We start from the raw sequence: 19,315 nt of genomic DNA, 5'->3' as shown, positions 1-19,315 counted from the left end.
TTATTTTACCTTGTGGAGTTTTTGCCCAGCTGTCCTTTTCCATTTTTCCCCCCAGGTCTTCAGTTAATTTCTGATCTTCTTTAGAGTCCCTGGGTTCCCAATCGGTTTGTATTTTACTGTCTGGGACCAAAGACTGCACCCCGAAATCACTTCTTTCAGCCGCCCTTCTGGCCTCCCGGTCTGCCATGGAGCTGCCCAATTCCTGAGTGGTGTTTGCTCTCCGAGGAGCTTTACAATGCATAACAGCTATCTTTTTGGGCAGTGGCACCACTTCCAGGAGCTTAAGAATGTCTTCAGCGTGTGTTGTGTGTTTCCCTCGAGTGGACAGGAGTCCTGTCTCTTTCCGTACAGCTCCATGAGCAGGGACTACCCCACAGGCGTATCTGGAGCCCGTCCGGATGTCAATTTTCCTGCCTTTAGCGAGCTCCAATGCTCGAGGTAAGGCTGTTATTGCTGCTTTTTGTGCCGAGGTATTCGGGGCAAGGGCTTTGGGCTCTGTTACCTGATCTGCAGTGGTTACCGCGTATCCTGCCTTGGGGACGCCTTGTCGAACAAAGCTGCTTCCATCCGTGTACCAGGAATCTTCAGCATCTTCCAGCGGCTCCTCTTTTAGATCGGGTCGGCTGGAGTAGACTGCTTCAATCGTTTCCAAGCAGTCGTGTGATACTGGTTCCCCCGTGGTCCCGCTAGGGAAAGATGCTGGATTGACAATGTTAGTGACCACTATTTCCACATCATCCTGCCCCACCAGGACAGCCTGATGTTTAAGGACCCTTTGCGGCGAGAGCCAGTGTCCTCCCCTCCCCTCTAATACTGATACCCGTACTGTAATCTTTTGGCCCAGCGTAAACTGACGTGCTTCTTGGATACTCAGCACCACTGCTGCTGCCCTCGGGTAGCTCGGCCAACCTGCACTTACTTCAGGTACGGTCCCAGGTTTGGGGCTAAAATTCCCAGGGCTGTTCCCTGCTTCTCGTGAGAGAACAGCCCGAAGGGCTTAGTGGTATCTGGTAGCCCCAAAGCAGAGGCGACCATCAGCTTTTTCTTTGGCCAATGAAATGCTTTATCTGCTTCCTCATTCCAGATGAGGTTTTTTGGATTAGGTTTCAACAGTTCCTACAGCGGTTTTACCAGGAGCCCGTAATTACATATCCATAGGCGACACCATCCCGTCACTCCCAAGAACGTGCGGAGTTCTGTGGCTGTCTGCGGTCGAGGGCTCTGACAAACAGCCTCCTGCCTCGCTGTTCCCAGCGTCCGTTGGCCCGCGGTTATCTCGTGTCCGAGGTGAGTTACTGGCCATTGAGCTACTTGGGCCTCCTGTGGAGAGACTCGATAGCCATTTAGGCCTAAAAAGTTCAACGCATTCCCAGTACAATCTATACATTCGTCTGGTTTCTGTGGCTGTTAGGATACCGTCCACGTACTGTAACCCAGCCCCGTTTTGTGACGGAGGAGCCCAGGATTCAAGTTCACGGGCTGATTTCCAGAAATGGTTGGGCTATGCTGAAATCCTTGGGGTCACACTGTCCAGGGTAGCCGAGTTTTCCTCCCTGTATCTGGATTTTCCCATTCAAAAGCAAGTAATTTTTGGCTGTCCTTGGCCAGAGGTGAACAGAAAAAGGCGTCCTTTAGGTCCAAAATGGTAAACCATCGTTGATTATTATTTAACAAGGTATATGGATTTGCTGCTACAGAATATGTATCTTCTACAGTTTTGTTAATAGCTCTTAGATCTTGAAAAAGTTATCAGTTATTTCTTTTATTCCTTCCGATCTTCTAGTCTCAAGGGATATTGTTTTAACTGGACTAGCTCTTGCTTTTATTTCAGTTTTAACTGGAGCTGCAATTTTGGCTTTACCAGGCACTCTTGATGCCCAAACTCCTGGGTATATGTACAAGTATATTTCTTGTATAACTTCTTCCTCCTGTCACCGACACTCGGGACAGAAACCCCCAACACAGTTTGCAGTGTAGGAAAGCGGCATTGCTTTATTGGGGTGCGGGTGCACGGGGGGTGTCTCCTCCTGGCTGCACCCCCGGCCCCTGGACAGAACCTTAGTGACACGCTGCGACCACACGTGTCCATCATGTGTGTCCGTAGTCATTGTTATTCTCTGAAACAATCGGTGCATTTTCTCTCGCTGTACATGGAAATCCCTTCCCACGCTCAGTTCTCTCCTCCGCCCCTGGCTTTTGGGGCTGGGCTGTGTTTGGGGCAGCTGGTCTGTGAGTCGGTGGGCACCATCTCCCGCTGCCGGAATTCCCTTTTCCCCACGTCACTGCTGCGCGTGTTCCCAGCTCAGAGCAACACGAGAGCCAAGTTTACCCGCTCTCTGGGATGCTCCCTGCCAGGGCAGACAGCTCGGGATAAAGCGTCTCCCTTCGGTCCCTGCCGGCCCTTCAGGGATGCCCGTCCTGTTCTGTTCCTCAGGTGTGTGCACGAACCGCCTGCTGGCCCCTCGGGAGATTCCTACAGCCAGGGTTTAACCCCTTCCTTGCTGGGTAACAAGGCGGCAGCGGCGAGGCGAGGCATGTGTCTACACGTGTGTCAGTGCCTGTGCGTGTGCCTGCACACGTGTCAGTGCCTGTGCGTGTGCCTGCACATGTGTCTGCACGTGTGTCAGTACCTGTGCATGTGTCAGTGCCTGTACGTGTCTGCACGTGTGTCAGTGGATTTACATGGATTTACATGGGTGTTAGTGTCTGTGTGTGTGTTTGCACACGTGCTAGTGTCTGTACATGGATTTGCACGTGTGTCAGTGCCTGCACATGTGTCTGCATGCACGTCAATTCCTGTGCGTGTTGGTGTGCATGCGTGCATTTCCATGTGCTTTTGTTTCTACATGTGCATTTTACCATGCATCAGTGTCTGTGCATGCTTCCACACACGTGCCAGTGCTCATACATGTCTCTGCACACACATCTGCAGCACTGACATGCACGCTTACGTATGCACAGGTATTGACATGTGTGCAAATCCATACACAGACACTGACACACGTGCAAGCACATGTACAGGCACCGACACACATGCAAATCCATGCAGAGGCAGTGATGTGCAGAGCCATGCACACACACTGACACGCAGCCACACGCACACACACTGACACACATGCAGAGCCATGCACATGCACTGACACGTGTGCAGAGCCATGCACAGACACTGACGTGTGCAGCTACACGCACACTGACACGCGTGCAGAGCCATGCACATGCACTGACACGGGTGCAGAGCCATGCACACGCACTGACACACGTCCAGCCACATGCCCATACACTGACACGTGTGCCGAGCCATGCACACGCACTGACATGCATGCAGAGACATGCACAGACACTGACACACATGCAGACACACGCACAGGCACTGACACACATGCAGAGCCATGCACATGCACTGACACGTGTGCAGCCACACATCCACTGACACACGTGCAGCCACACGCACACACACTGACACGTGTGTAAATCCATGCACAAGCATTTTGCCCAGAGCATGCGAGAGGTCGGTGACGTTGGGGCCGTATTCCGCCCCCCCGCCGTGGTCACGGCTGCTCGTGCAGCCCCTTGCACACGCGTGTGACCCACCTCGCCCCCCGGTGCGTGTGTTGGCGTGTGCCGACTGTGCCGAGGTCGCTGGTTAATCATCACCGGCCTCAAGGACCTTTTTATTTTTCATGGGTTTGGGGAAGGAGAGAGAAAATAGCCACAATATCGGGGTGGGTGGCAGTTGCACCCGCCGGGACACGGGGCGGGGGGGTCAGGGTGCCCCTTGGGGTGCACCCACTGGATCGGGCAACCCTTGGATGGTGCTCTGGGTTGCTCTCCAGGGAAATTGGGGAGCCCTTTTGGGGGGATTTGAAGCCCATCGGGGATCTTCAGGGTGCGTGTTTGGGACGGCCACGGTGTCTGTCGGCTTGGGGTGGCCATTTGGGGTGCATTGGGTGCCCCTCTGGGGTCTCTGGGGCACCCATCACTCATACCTGGGATGCCCACCTGATCAGTGTGCCCACTTGGGATGCTTTGAAACCTATCTGGGATCCTTGGGACACCCATCCATGATCAGGTTGTCCAGCTGACCAGGGTGCTGGTTTCGGATGAGTTGGGTGCCCATCTGAGATTCTTAGGGCACCCATCCATGATGCTCAGGGTGCCCATCTGATCGAGGTGGCCATTTGGGGAACATTGAGTGCCCATCTGGGATCCTTGGGGCACCCATCCCTCATGCCTGGGCTGCCCAGCTGACCAGGGTGGCCATTTGGGGTGTGTTGGGTGCCCATCTGGGATCTTTGGGGCACCCATCCATAATCAGGTGCCCACATGATGGGGGTGCCCATTCGAGGTGCATTGGGTGCCCACCTGGGATCCTTGGGACACCCATCCCTCCCAGCTGGGGTGCCCACCTGCCTGAGGTGCCTATTTGAGGTCCATGGGGCACTCATCCTTGATGTCTTGGCTTCCCCACTTGGGTGCTCATCCATCTGGGGACCCCCACCGGGGCTGTGTCCCCCTTTTCTCCTGCCCCACAGATCTCCAGGCTGCCGTGGAGGAGGTGCTGCTGGCCCTTCAGCGTGACTCTTCTACCTGTGCTCCACGTCGCCCATGCCGGGTGTTGAGGCCCTGCTGCCCGCCATCGAGGCGGCCTCCGATGAGCCTCTTGGCTCCCACTACTGCACTGGTGTCACCACCAACTCCAAGGCCAGGTACATCTACACCTCCGGCACCAGCGGAGAGGTTGTGGGGACAGGAAGCCCAGAGGCAGGAAGGTCTGCTCCTTGGAGAATGGCAACTAGGAGGGTTTGGGGGCAAGGGGTGAGCGCCCAAAGGAGGTGGTCCCCTGTGGGTTGGATGGGTGAGGTGGCGCGGGTGAAGTCAGGAAGGCCGGAGGGGTCTCGTGGAGACCTTTTTCCAACCCCGACCATCGTGGATCCACCTCGGCCAGGTTCCTCCTGGCTGTGTCCATGCAAGGGTTGGGTTTTTTAAAAAATTCCTTTAGAGTGAGAATTGGGCACTACAGATCTGAGAAGGCCTGGCTGCCAGATAAACCTTGTTGATGGAAACTCTCCTGAATCTGACAATTAGCGTGGCTCCATACAGCACTGTGGGAAAGTCACAAACGCAGTAGCCCTCTTTGGAATTTGATGAGGACAGACGCTCTCGGTGTTGCTGTCAGTGTTTCAACAAAGTCACCAACAGCTCTAACAGAAATGGAGCTGTTACGGAGTAAGAGCAACTACCTTTTCATCAAAGAGTAGCTGACCAAGAGAGGAAACTAAGAGAAAAATAAAGGAATATCTAGGAAAGAACAAAATGGCAGAACTTGGGATGTTTTGGCCTGAAACGAACTAGTTGAGCTGACTAGAAAAGAGCTGGCGTTGAATTATTTTTTTTGACAAACTCAATGACTTGTCATGCAGCAGAGTTCTTCTCGGTTGCTTCCAGGCTTTGCGGCTTCCCCAGCTCTTCCAAACAAGCTGCCTGTCCGACACGGCGCTGTCTGACAGAGGTCACCTACACGGTCCGGGCCGTCACCGCTGTCCTGCCACCCGATCGACGGCCTGAAGCTGCTGCCAGGTCCCTGCCAACGTGCAGCAACTCCACACCTTCAGCGCAGCCCTCGCCAGCCTGCTATCCCACAGGTAGGGAAAAATCTCTGCACTTGCTTTTCAAAAGATATTTAAAAGTCATACTTGGAAACATTTTCCTACAATGCTCTGTCATGTGTATGTCTCAAGTGAGAATTAGATGGAAAGTGTAAAGTCTAGAAGGAAGAAAGACCTTGAAAGCAAAATGCTTTTCTGTTTGCTGAAATCATCAAGGTCAAACCCCAACTGTAACTGTGTGTATGATTCCACACCATCCAGTTTGAGATCTTGCTTGTCTGGCTCCTTTGGATGTTTGTAGCTACTGAGTCCTGTTTTCTGAGCTCTCACCTCTGGATGAGGTTTGTTTTGGTGGCCTTACACCAGGCTGGCCTGGGAGCAGGGCGTGGGAGTGGCTGCGGAATCTCTGGTGTTCCGGATTGTGATGCAACAGCTTGCAGGCCATTGACCTGCGTCCAGAGGAGGGCCACTGAGATGATCCGAGGGCTGGAGCACCACTCTTGTGGAGAGAGGCTGAGAGAGTTGCAGCTCTTCATCCTGGAGAAGAGAAGGCTCTGGGGTGATCTTATTGCAGCCTTCCAGTACCTAAAGGGGGCCTACAGGAAAGCTGGAGAGGGGCTTTTTACAAGGGTATGTAGTGATGGGACAAGGGGCAATGGCTGTAAACGGAAAGAGAGGAGATTTAGCTTGGATATAAGGAAGAAATTTTTTACATTGAGGGTGGTGAGGCACTGGAACAGGTTGCCCAGGGAAGTTGTAGCGTATTTCCCATCTTCACTGCCGTGAAATCTTTTAGAGAGACTTCTGGGTATTGGGAGCCACTTGCTTCATCAGGCCGTGGTTGCTGTTTGTTTCGGAGCTCCTGCACTGGGCGCATAAGGTCCGTGGAGTAGCTGCGTGTTGCTGCTCAGCTCCTGCTGGGCTGCAGAGCTCTGCCGCGTGCCCGCACACCAGCAGCGCTCCGAGGGGAACGTTTGCAAAGCACTTCACCTTCTGGCAGTTGTCCTGGTTGAGAGAAGTGTGTGTTGTGAACCTGTGAGACTCTGGGCAGTGTGACGCTGCCTTTCAGGCAGAGACCTGGGGAGACCTGCAGCGTGTGGAGTCTGGGTCTTGGAATGCTGGTGGTACAGCGGTGCTGTGACCCCAGCCCGAGGCCGGAGACACGTGCGGTGCTGGATGCTGTCCCTGTCTGTAGTTCTGACCTGCAAAGGTGAGGCAGGAGAAGGAAGATGAAATTGTTTTAAGTGTCAAGGTGAGGGAGGTAAGGTGAGATTGATGGCTAAGCAGGGAGAAATGCCCAGATATCCCTCGTCTTAGGTAAGATCTTGTGCTGTGGTCTGCAGGCAGAGCGGAAATGTGAATCTCAAGAGCGGCTGGAAAACAAGCCTGTTCCTGCTAATAGAAATACCTCAAGGCATTTATGAAACTTTAGCCTTCCTCTTATCTTCCCTGTGACCATTTTAACGTGGTTTCTGTTTCTCCTTCTAGACATAGTTGCTGAGGCTCTAAAAATGTCTTCACGCTTCCGTAATATCATCCTATGCACTGTCCCTGGAGTGCTGGCACTCCTTGGCTGCTGGTGGGTGTATTCCCGCAGAAAAAACCCTACAAGCTCTCCTGATGAGCAAGCTACAGTAGGCATTGAAGAGCAGCAACAGGAAGAAGTCCCAGAAAATGATTCGTCACCCGAAACAGAAGCAAGTGTTCCTCAAAGACTGCCATCGGCATCGATGACCCTGACACAACAAGACTGTCGGACGAAGAACCGTGTCTGCCGTGAGTCCCAAGCAGTTGATCAGACTCCTGTGGAAAACCATGGAGAGTCACTGCAAGAATTGCCTTTGGTTACGGAGGACTCTGAGCACAGCCCATGCGCATCCGAAGGTGGGAAAAACATGGAGGACCTATTGCAAAACACAGTGCTGTCCATCGCTTCAGGCCAGCATTCGGACTCACTGAGCACATCTGCAGCTCAAGACACATCTGCTGAGCAGAGCTCAGCACCAAGTGAAAATCCTCCTGCTCTGAAGCTGTCTGGAGGCAGCGAAGTGCCATACAGCAATGGCATACTGAAAGAGGATGGTCCAGGCTTGCAGCCAGGAGTGTAGCAGGGCAGCAGGAGTGGGTGGAGATCGCTCAGACGGTAAGGGATTTGAAAATCCTCCTCCAAAAACATGATGAACAAGCATTTTGTGTTGTAAGCCCTTCTGCTCAGATAAATCCTCTTCGTGTGTAACTTCCTGGTAGATGAATGTTTAGCCCTCGTGCAGTTGGGGATGTGTTTGCTCTCAGAATTCCCGTCTCTGTAGGATCCAGTGTTTGCTGGGCGATCTCCAGGGTATGCTGCAAAGGGGTGAAGCGGCAGCTCCCCTCCCAGCACAGAGCTGGTTACCTAAAGCTCAGCCTGTGCCTGAGTTGCCCAGTGGAATGGAGCGTGTCTGGACGTGGGCCAGGCTGTCGAGCACCTTGCTGCTTTGAGACCTGCTCATACAAATGGTTTCTGCCCCGTTGCAGGCAGCCTCTAGGAAGCACTGGGTTCTCCTCTGTGTTTATGGGCTGCTGCTGAAAGGCGGCTGCCAGGCAGGTTTCTGAGATGCTGCTGGGTGAACCAGGGACGGGTTCTGATGCATTGTGATAAAATCAGTTGGCTGCAGACCAGTTCCCTGAAGCCTTTTTGCTTGGAAGGGTAGGTGCATGACAAGAAATGCCAACAGGGAGCAACGTTCATGGCGTTCCCCCATCTGTCTCTGTGTAGCTTTTGCCTTCTCCATCCTGGCTGATGTGTGCCTGGCACAATACAGAGCTGTCTGAGCAAACGTTGACCTGTGTGACCTTGGGGATGGATGTTAAAATCCTTTATAGGATCCTGTGGTGCCAACAGCCCTTAAGGATGGGGTGTCTTTTGTAATTGCTGCAAAGTAGTTGGGACACTGCTTGTTGTGAGACTTGGGGATTGAGTTTGCCAACAGTTAAGAATTAAACCCACAAAACGTTTTCACTAGTGAGGGTAACCACAGGAAGAAAATGGCTTTGCTGTTTTGTGAATGCCAGTGTGACAAGAAGGTCCAAGAGTGTGTCCTGCAGCCTGGTGATGACAAGGGCCAAAAGCTCTGCACTGAGACAGCTGAAGGGCAGGGAGAGGGGATGGAGCAGGTCAAGTGGATAATGTGGCTATGTTGGATAAGAGGTCCTACAGCTGGCCTTCACAGCCAGGCTGAGAGACTTAAATCCTCATCCTTGTCTAGGAAGTCTATGGCAAACAGCTGCACCGTTGCCTGGACGTTCCAGGCATCTGTGCTGTGTTAGTGGTGAAGATGAGGCAAATGCGCAGCAGCTGTTGGGTTCATTTTTCCCTTTGGTCTCGCACTGTAGGGTCTGAATACTTGCGAAGTGAGTATCTTCATGCTTCTGCGTGTTAATCTGGAGGAAGGATACACTGACTGTATCTGGGATCTGACCAGGAGGAAACTTTTTGAGTTTGTCCCCCTCCCCAGTAGAACTATTCCTGGTATCAACTGGTTTTGGGAACAAAACGTAGCTCAGCTCTGGCACCTTGTTTCTTCAAGCACATGACCAGGTTGGGAGGGTGGCAATCCCTAACCACAGCTAGTAGTGGGCACAACTGGCACTCGAGTCCCTGTGCAACCCTTTTTGGGGCAGGAATGTGCCATCAGTGCCAAGAACAGACGAACAGGTTGCACGTCCCTCTCTGCATGCTGAACAACCCGCGAAGAGCCCTGCTTAAGCGGTGGGGAAATGCAAAATGCCGCGCAGCAGCTCAGCGTGGATGTGAGCAGAGCTCTCGTTCAGCTGGTGGCTTTGGCTCAGAGTGCCTTGTCTCTGCTGCTGTGTAAGGTGTCACTGTGTTTGAAGGGCTCCTGCTGAACTCGGGCCTCCTTCTGTTGCGTTCCCAGAGGTGTGCAGGTTTTTCTCCAGGACTAAGAGGAAACTTTCATATGGCTATGCGTGACGGGGCTTCACCCTTTCTGAAATACTGGACAACCTGGTACAGGAACATCCCAACTGAATGCATTGGAAGAGCCCGATGGAACCTCTCTATGAAATGTTGTATTTTCATGGCCTTGTGTCTGGTAGCTGGATTGCGTGGGTTGTCTGAACGCTGACGCTTGTGCCTGTCTTGTAGGTTCGGATGTAAATTGCATGGATTTCGTGGACAGCGGCTGTGCCATGAGGAAGACAGTGACTCATCAGAACTCTAAGCTGGGAGGAGAATCCAACAAGTCTGATGTCGTTATCTGGGAATTCAAGGTCCCAAAGGTAACCAGCCGCTGGCCTGCTTGCGCATCCTGCCCTGCCCTACCTAGCCATCTTCTGGCTCTTCCAGTGTGCTGCTGGCTCAATACCATCCCAGGGAGATCAACGGCAAATCAACAAGGATTTGAGCGTTTAGCTCCTATTAGGACTCAACAAGAGTGAAGAGCCAGTGCACAACTGTAAACAAGAGGCATGTCAGGGCTACGCCGGGGGTGATGTTGGTTGTTGGACTCTTCCACTCCAATCCGTTAGTCTGATGCTTTGAAAGCATTCAGAAGGCTGTGAGGGCACACAATTATTGAGAGCAGGTGATGAATATTTTTTCTTTCTGCCGTGTGGAAGGGTTATGCTTCAACTGCCTGTCCAAACCCTTCCTCACAAGCTGAATGCTCATCTGAGCTGTTCTGTGGAGCTGCTGTGTCTGTCTCTATAGCGAGCTTTCTCTTGGGTTGAGAGAGAGAGTGTGGGTTTTTAAGACGATGTTCATACCTTCTTCCCTGCTTTGTATGTACCAAATCACCTGTGGCTGTCCTGCACAGCGTCGCTCTTGCAGTTCTGCTTCTCAGCAGACCCGAATGCTGCCAGCCAGGAACGTGAGCCAGCAGCTCCCAGCTGGGATAAGCGTGCTGCCTCCAGAGCCTGGCTGCTGCGAGCCTGATGAGACACATGAACGTGCATTTCAGTGGATGAGTAAAACACAGGCTAAGGAAGCAGTTCTGCAGCAGAAAAATAGGTTTCAGTGGTTAGTGAAGACAGGCTGTCACTTTTCTTAAAGTAGTTAACTTGGCATTGTACGGGATTATCCACACTGACCATGGCCCAACACTGCTGCCCTGGTGCCTGGTCTCCGACAGTAAGTGGCGGCAGGTGCCAGTGGAGGAGTAGAAGTGACAGGGCTTGCACAGATGTCTCTTCCTCACCCAGCACAGCCGCCCAGGGCCTCTGTAGTCTAATGGGCATGATGGCCTGGTTTACTCTTGTGAATTTGTCTGCTCCCTTTCTGACCTAATCAGCTTGTTTAAAAATTGCGAAAACTTTGTATTTTGTATTTGAATCAAAAATGCATCTAGCATGCTTTTTTTAAAACAAAACAAAACAATACAAAACAAAGCAAAAAAAAGTGATGTGAGACTGGGAGAGGACGTGACCTTGCTGGGCTGTAGGAAGACAGTAGCCTTTACCAGGCCCGGTTTTCTCCCACCGTGTCTTTGTGTTGCCGTCCAAGACACGAAGCGGGATCTGTCCAAGTGAGCTGTGCTGACGGAGCTGTGTGTGCCTCGACATACCACGGAGCAGCTGGGCTCTGCGCGGCTCCAGCGTTGCCTTACGTTTATCCTGCCTGGCCCTATGCTAGAGGAGCTGGGAACGTGGCTGAAAGAAGCCACAGGGAACAGCGGTGGTTGGTCCGTGTTTCTCTTCCTGACTGTTGCTTTCCTGTCCCTTTCGCAAAGGAATTAGTTGGCCGCTTGATCGGCAAACGAGGAAGATTTATGAACGGCCTGAGGCAAGCGTCTGGTGCCAAAATTTATGTCGCCAAGCTGCCTTCTTTCCGTGACTCCCAAGTCTGCCGCATTGAAGGTAAGTGGGATGTCTCTTTGTCGATGGTCTAATACGTAGCTCGGGGCCCTTGATTAGGTGGGCAAGGAATGTAAACAGATGTGGTGGCTTCGAGAGTCCAGTGCTTTACACAACGTTTCTGCTCAGTGCTGTCACAGCAGAGGTAGATGCCAAGTCGCCTGTGCCTTGGCGTGGGAACCCTCTATTCTAGAGGCGAGAATGCATTTTACTGTCTTTGGCTGCTGTACCTTAACCAGCACCTTTTGCAGGATCACTTCAGGCTCAAAGGAGGAGCTCTGGGATGTCTATCAGCAAACGTGGTCTTGACTGTGAAGGATGTTAGATTAATTGTGGCTGAAAAATACCTGCCAGTGAATTGGCTTCATACTGGAGGCTAAAGCTGTTGAAACTGAGGCCTCACAGTGGGAGCTGCTCATGTCGGTCTGATACCAGGTTACACGGCCAATCTGTTAAAACGGGAATTGTTGATGTAGTGCCGAAGGCTTCTGGTAGCTCTGTTGCTTCACAAGCTGAGGGAGGGTGTCCTCAGCATATCTGTGCCACAGACTTTCTGGGGGATTTTTGTCTTCCAGGCTCCGCGCAGCAAGTCAAAAAGGTACTGAGCCTGATCGGCAAGAAGTTCAAACAGCTTTGTCTCACCAACATCTACGCTGTGCCTCCACCATCACCAATGAGACTTCATTCCCTTCTTATGACTGCCTGGGTAAGTCCCAGCTTGCTGCTCTGCTGATGTCAGGGCAGAAGGCTGTTGTGGGTCACTGCTGTCATGGTATGCTCTGTCCACGTGGCTGGTTCACAGGTGCCTTCAAAAGCAGTTTGATTTGGTGTCGCTGTCTGTTGTCCAGCTTATGTAACTGTTACGGATCAGACTTATCTACCTGTTCTTCCACGACGGTTTCGATTCTGCCTGAGCTGAGAAATGTAGAATGGTAGAAACATTTAGGTGGGAAAAGACCTGTAAGTTCGAGTCCAGCCATTAAGCTAACACTGCCAAGTCCGCCACTAAACCGTGTCCCCAAGTGCCACATCTACATGTCTCTTAAATACCTTCAGGATAGTGACTGAACCACTTCCCTGGGCAGCCTGTTCCAATGCTTGACAACCCTTTTGGTGAAGAAATTTTTCCTAACATGCAATGTAAATCTTCCCTGGTGCAGCTTGAGACCATTTCCTCTCGTCCTATTGCTTCTTACTCAGGAGAAGAGGCTGAGACCCACCTCGGTACAACTCCCTTTTGGGTAGTTGTAGAGAGCGATATGGTCTCCCCTCAGCCCCTTTTCTCCAGGCTGAACACCTCCAGTTCCCTCAGCCACTCCCCATAACACGTGTGCTCCAGACCCTTCACCAGCTTTGTAGCCCTTCTCTGGACACGCTCCAGCACCACCAGTGAGTGGTCCAAAACTGAACACAGTATTTGAAGTGCGGCCTCACCAGTGCCAGGTACAGGGGGATGATCACGTCATCCCCTGGAGTGTGTGGTCCTGCTGGCCACACTATTGCTGATACAAGCCAGGACGCGGTTGGCCCTTTTCTGCCAGGCAGCTTTCCAGCCGCTCTTCCCCAAGCCTGTAGTGTTGCATGGGGTGCTTGTGACCCAAGTGCAGGAGCTGGCACTTGGCCTCATTGAATCCCATACAACTGGCCTCAGCCCATCAATCCAGCCTGTCCAGATCCCTCTGTAGAGCCTTCCTTCCCTCCAGCAGATCAAAACAACATGTTGATTTGCTGGCTCTTCCTCTTTCTTCCCTCATCGTTCCCTGCAACAGGAAGGATAGAGGAGAACACAACTCATGCTCCTGATCCCTTAACCAGTTGGCCCAAGGCCCTGAAGCCTCTCGTGATTGCCCTTGGACCATAGCAGAATGTTTCTCCAGACTCCATTAATCTCATGGAGCTGCGTGTCTGGCCTGGTAGGCTTTTACCTACGGACTAGAGGTTGGCCTACGGGAATCACACTTGTCTGGAGCTGAGCTGGTTGTCTGCCCCCTCTGCTTAAGGGCCACTTGCTGGGAGGTGGAAATGCCACACTAATCCGCTGCCATTACTGACATTGTCCCTAAATCCTGAAACTGGTTGTCTCAGAATGGTTTTTCATTATAGTATTTAATTGCACTTAAAGGAGGCTTTTATGTCAGTGTTTCCCAGAAGAGCTTTTATGCTTCTTTTGCTATATGGATGCCTAAAAGCATTTTTTTGCTTCCATTGGGCCTCCAGAATTCTAAAGTAACTGTGCACAAAGCTGCCTCCATGGATCTGAAGACAGACTTTGTTCTGGAGAGGTGAACTTATGCTGGGAAATTAAAGGTGTTTGAGATGTATTGCCCTCTCTGGCAGCCAGGGCAAATGCCTTTGAAAAGGAGACCTCTGTGATGAATCTTGGCCAATCCCTGTGAAGATTACCTTGGTGCCTGAAACCCCTGTGGGCAGGGGATCCTGGCAAGCCGCACTGTGTTGATCGCACAGCATGACTTGACCTGCATCGTTTCTGACTCTGCTCACTGATCTCTTGGGTGAATAAGTCTTAAAGCCACTCTGTGCCAGTAGGCCTTTTGTGGACGAGCCCTAGCCCAAGTCTGGTTTCCTTTGGAACAGGATGGAGTAACAGGGAGTAGCTTTCAGCTCTTGATCCGGAGCAGCCTTTGGAAGTGAAATACCAGAGTGCCCGGGCTTTTCCACCCATGGTTGTTCAGGAGCTGCAGGTGCAACATGGAGTTGCTGTGAACGAAGCTTGTGTTGCAGTGAACACTAATGAGAGTTTCTTTCCTCCACGTGGCAGCTGTTCCTCCCGGATGGAGTCACTGTAGAGGTGGTCGTGGCAAACCAAGTTGATGCAGGGCACATGTTTCTGCAGCAGCATAGGCACCCCACTTTCCATGGCCTGCGTAGCCTGGACCAGCAGATGTATGCCTGCTATTCTCAGCCTGGAATTCCAACCCTGCCAACTCCAGTACAAGGCAAGTAACTTGTTTGCTCACAAATCGTTCAGTTGAGAAACAACTTATGGGATGATGTGAAAGCCTGATGCCCCTGAGTTAGGCTTGGCAGGTTTCCCAGTGGATAAGAACGTGACAGCTCACTTGTCATTTCATCTTTTTTTAAGCTGCTGCCATAGTACAGGTGTCGCTCTGCTCTTCCTTAGCCCACTCATCCCTGGAGCACCTCCCCAGCCACTTGGTTGCAGGTTGAAACTCAGAAGTCCACCTCGGGTTATTTCTAATCAACTTGCCATCTGGTGTATTTTTGCTGACAAAGTGTGGAACTGCTCCCAGATCTCCGCAGTGTCTCCATCTGCACGTGGTGTGAAGTGGAGGGTGCATCACGTGGAAGGGTTATTGGCACGTACTTTCCTTTTTGGAAACAGACCTCGCTATTGGCAACCAAAGGCTGGAGGGAGAAGAGCATACCTGGGCAGAACAGCACGGTGGTGGCAGACAGACTGGAGAGTAAACTCCCCTCTCCTGTGTCCCACTGCAGGGCTGGTCTGACGGGGGTGCGGGTGGTGGTGGGAGAAGATGGACGCAGCAGAAGAAATGCTGTTGATTCTCAGTAGATCACTGTGCAGCACTACTAATGCCTCAAGTGCTGGTTTCTGGATGTCCACTTACACTGAGCCTTCTTCTCTGCGCTCTTCTGTTTTGCAGTTGGCAGTATCTGCACAGCTCCAGGCCTGGATGGGGCATGGTTACGGGCTCAAATTATCAGCTACTTCGAAGAGACCGGTGAAGTGGAGGTCAGATACGTGGACTACGGAGGATACGACAAAGTGAAGGTGGACGTGCTCAGACAAATCAGGTGTGTACCTCCTCTTCTATGGCCTGAGGCCACGTCTGGGCTGAATCTTCATCAGAGGCATCCTTGTTGTTTGAATTGCTTATAGGATTTTTTTCCCTCAGCTGAAGCGGGAGATGGTAGAAAGGTTTGCCTGTGCAGTGGCTGTGGATTCCCTGGGAGCACAGCAAGCTCCTGCAAGGCTTTTTTTCAAGGGGAGGAGAGAGGAAATGGCAACTTCTGCCACTTCAGTGTGGCAGAACTCAAAGCAGAGTGAATTGATTAGCCAGCAATAAGATTCAGCTTCTCTGCCCCAGCCGCGTTGGCTGGGAGAGCCGTCTTGGATGAGGGTTTTCTTACAGGAGCCCATTAAATACTCAGTTGGGCCCCGGAGGGGGGAGACAAGCAGTCCAGCCTCCGTGATGGAGGTGGCTTTTGCTTGGAGCCCAATGCAACTTGGCACGCTAATGAGACAATTTATTGTTGCTGCTCAGATTGCTGGGAGAATGGTCTGATTTCTTTTTTTGACTATCATGAATTTTAAACTGAATTCCTGTTAGAACAATTGATTAATCAATGTCACCTTAAAGAATACCAGAGTACTTTAACGCCACGTTTTTATTCTGATTGATTCTCTTCTCTTTAAGGCCTGACTTTTTATCGCTGCCTTTCCAAGGAGCAGAAGTTTTACTAGACAACGTGGTGCCACTTCCAGGTAACGGGCTCTCGACGTGCCGTTGGCACTCCTCCGGCAGCTTTCAGTGGATGTCAGCTGTGTGCAAGCAGTGATTCTGTCTAAACCTTCTCCCTCCTGCTGCAAGCGCAGCCTCTGATGTGACTAGAGCAAGGATTGGAAAAATAGTTTTTTATTCTTTTAAATGTGCTGGTGTGGCATAACCTGTCCGACTGCAGGGGAAAGCTGATAAATGTCCAGGCTTTTTCCTGCGTGGAGAAGAGAATGAATTCCTCTCCTATACAGCACGTTGGCAGGACTGGCAGGGTGCAGGTGAAGTAGCTGCAACTACTCTGCCTTCTGCTGTCCTGGAGTAGCTGTAAATGCAAACTTAGTTTTATTCTGCTAGACAAGTACCTGACGTTTTCCTACGAAAATGACAGATGTGTGCAGTTCTGTATTCAAAGACTCCCCTCCAGTCATTGGGAGAATGTCAGTCACTGCCTAGAAATGCTTTCTGGTTTGCTTTTTTTTTTTTTCCCTTTCTTTTTCAGTGGTGCTAGAGATGCACGCTGTATTGGGGTCTGAAACGCTGCCCTTCTGGGTGTGGAAGGGGCGGCTGCAGAAGCAAGGGGTCAGGCCAGGTTTTCGCAGTGGGGTTTGTGGCTGGCAGGACTGCAGGAGGTGGATGGGGAGGTTTAAGCTGCTTCTAGCAGAAGTGAGTGTTTGGCTTTTCCCTGAGGGAATCGACCCCCTTGAGTAGTTGTGGGGTTGTAAGGAGTTCCCTTGCCGCTGGAGATGGTCTCAGGGTGGGGAGCACCAAGGAGAAACTTTGTTTTGCAGCAATTTGATAGGAAATAAGCAGCTTTCCTCCAAAACAAAACCACTTCTGCCTGGTCTCCAGTGTAGATTGTAACTGCATTGCCAAGGCCACGAGGGTTTCCTGCTGCATCACAGGTGTGGGGTTGGCAGCGGTACCCCCGTAAGCTCTGCGGGCCGAGAGGTTTGAGCTGCCAGTGCTCGCAGAGTGCCTTTGGCACTGCTCAGGTGCCAGCCAGCCTGCGGAGCAAAGGCTTTTGAGTTCCTGTTTATGGTATTGCACTCTGTGCAGGGTCAGTAAAGTCCTGAAGCCCCTGAGCTTAGTTTATTAAGGATCAAAACAACTAAGGGCAGGTCAAACGTACTGCAGAAGTGTACTTCTGTCTTTAAAGCCTCCTGATTCATCAGCCACTTGTGTTCACATTAGCTGAGCTCGTGGCTTTAGAAGGCACTTCATCCTTCCCTTCAGCAGCCCAGCAGGCAAAACACTTGTCTGATCTCCAGCTTAATAGACTGGTTCCAGCAAATGCCTGCAGCAACAGTAGGTGAGGATTCTCTGGCCTAACTTCTGTGGGAGGTCAGGCAAGATTAGCTGAATAGTCCCTTCTGGCTTTTAAAGCTTGTAAATCTCTCATTTGTTTTCTCCTTTTCTTGCCAAAGATGAGGATCACTTTTCCTGCAAAGCCAACGCCGCTGTCAGCGAGATGACCAGAGGTGCTGTCCTGGTGGCACAGGTACCTGAGAGCTGTCTGGGTAAAGCCTTGTTGCTGATTTGGCCGCTGCCGTTCTCCTCTCTGCCCTTAGCGTGTTGTGTGTGTTAAAGCCAAAGCCAGCGCCTGTAAGCCCGGCTGCTGGGCAGGGTTCTTGTTGAGAAATCTTGGTGCTGAGAAACTTCCTCGTGTAGCATCAGCACTGCTCAGCCCTGCATGGCTGGGAAGGCATGAGTGTTCCCTCCCGTTACTGATGCGGGCAGGGAGGAAGGTCACCTGAGTGGGTTTGCAGAGCACAAAGTGGCCTCTTGTCCAGCGCATCGAGCGTTCGCCTGGGTCTGCGCTGCTTTGCCGGTCTCAGCTGTCTTTGCAACACTGACATGCAGGATCTGCCCTCTGGCTGGCCAGAGGGAGAAGTGAGGCTTCTGGCAGTGTCCCAAAGGCTTCTGCGTGCAGTGCCTGGTCTCAAGGAAGAGGCGCTTACCTCCTTTTGAAGTGCTTCTCGTAGTGGCCGTAGCTATCCACGTGAATTAATTGGGACGAGTGGGAAGCTGATGCTTTTGCGACGCTCAATCTCGTAACTTCCTGTGCTTGAATGCAGCACTCAGGCGCATCACTGACTCTAGCAAGGGCATGGGCTTGAGGGACTAGAGCAAACTTGCCAGCCAGGTGTCCCAGCTGCCTGGTGGCAGTAGCTGGTTTCCCTCTAGCCTACACACGAGTTTAAGTGTTGAGTACCTGATCTGCGGTGAGTGACGCTGGCCTTGCATGCTCCGTGATCCAGACCAGAACGGCTGCACGCTGATGTTCTTCTGTGTTTCCAGGTCACAAATTATGACAGTGCAACAGGTCTGCCACTGATACAGCTGTGGAACTTGATGGGAGATGAGGTATGTATGTTGACGTCCCTGTTTTTTCAACACCGTTAGAGTTTATGATCATGCAGACTTTAGTGTTTATTTTATTGATGTTTCTTGCTACTGGTTTGTTCACCTTTTCTACTTTTTTGTTTTTCATCTGCCCTTAGGCGGTGTCAGTAAACAGAACTCTGGTGGAAAGAGGATTTGCTCAGTGGCACAGCTACTAGCAATGTCCGAGATGCCTTGACAACTCTTTCCGCAGAGAGAAGCAAAAGAAGAAATCCTGGTTCGCACTGTTACCGTTTGGTTTGGCAACCTCGAACACGACCTCTTTACACCTGACTGCGGAGTCTTGTGTCCATTGAAACTCGTTTTGCTCAACTGTTCCTGTTTCACTAGAAACACACACCTCACCTCAGTGAAAGGCGGGATGGTGAAAGCCATAATGGCAGATACTTTAAAGCAAAAGGTCCTTCCTGGCCTCTACTCAAAGTAGAATGGAAGCTGTGTGACCTCCAGTGGGTCCCCCATGATGCCAAAGACCCCCGGCTTTGCCACCCGCCCCACAACGGCATCGTGGGGCACGTGTGGGAGCCCCCAGACAAGGTGAGGACCCCCCCGCCATTGCCCCCGTGGCCCACACAGCCTCCGCACCGGTCCCCAAGGTCAGTGTCCCGCTGTGCCGCGTGCTGGGGGTGTGCAAGGCACCGCCAATGGTGCCAGGCGTGCTCCCACGCTTGGGTAAGCTGCAATGGGGGCTCAGCACCCCAGCAGGGTTGTGGGCGGCCCTCCAGGCCAGCACTGACACCCCCCCCATTTTCCCCACCGACACCGGTGACACCGCTGGGAAGGCGCAGAATTTGCTGTATTCTGGTGTATGGCAGCCCAGAAATGAATCTCTGCTTTCTCTTCTGGAACAGACTGTAGTACAGCAGCCAGTGAGTCGCCGCGCTGGTCTATAGGCAGCCGCCATGCCACGTACAGGCAGAAGAGCCCCGTACTCCCTGTGTGCTCTGCAGAGAGGAG

The 19,315-nt window shown here is 52.0% G+C and overlaps 1 protein-coding gene across 1 annotated transcript; it reads left to right on the top strand.

Moving 5' to 3' along the window:
* Positions 1-7,336: 7,336 nt before the first annotated feature.
* LOC147525879 (A-kinase anchor protein 1, mitochondrial-like) lies at positions 7,337-18,516 on the top strand. Its single transcript, XM_086630851.1, is given in 11 exon segments — positions 7,337-7,699; positions 7,701-7,749; positions 9,751-9,884; positions 11,333-11,459; positions 12,032-12,162; positions 14,236-14,413; positions 15,101-15,251; positions 15,875-15,942; positions 17,380-17,453; positions 18,254-18,319; positions 18,457-18,516. Coding segments are annotated over 11 exon segments (1,401 nt in total).
* Positions 18,517-19,315: the final 799 nt, after the last annotated feature.

The sequence above is a fragment of the Tauraco erythrolophus genome, unplaced genomic scaffold, assembly GCF_009769465.1.
Source record: "Tauraco erythrolophus isolate bTauEry1 unplaced genomic scaffold, bTauEry1.pri scaffold_54_arrow_ctg1, whole genome shotgun sequence".
Lineage (NCBI taxonomy): Eukaryota > Metazoa > Chordata > Aves > Musophagiformes > Musophagidae > Tauraco > Tauraco erythrolophus.
The sequence above is the reverse complement of the archived record's forward strand: the minus strand, read 5'-3'. Positions and strand labels throughout refer to the sequence as shown.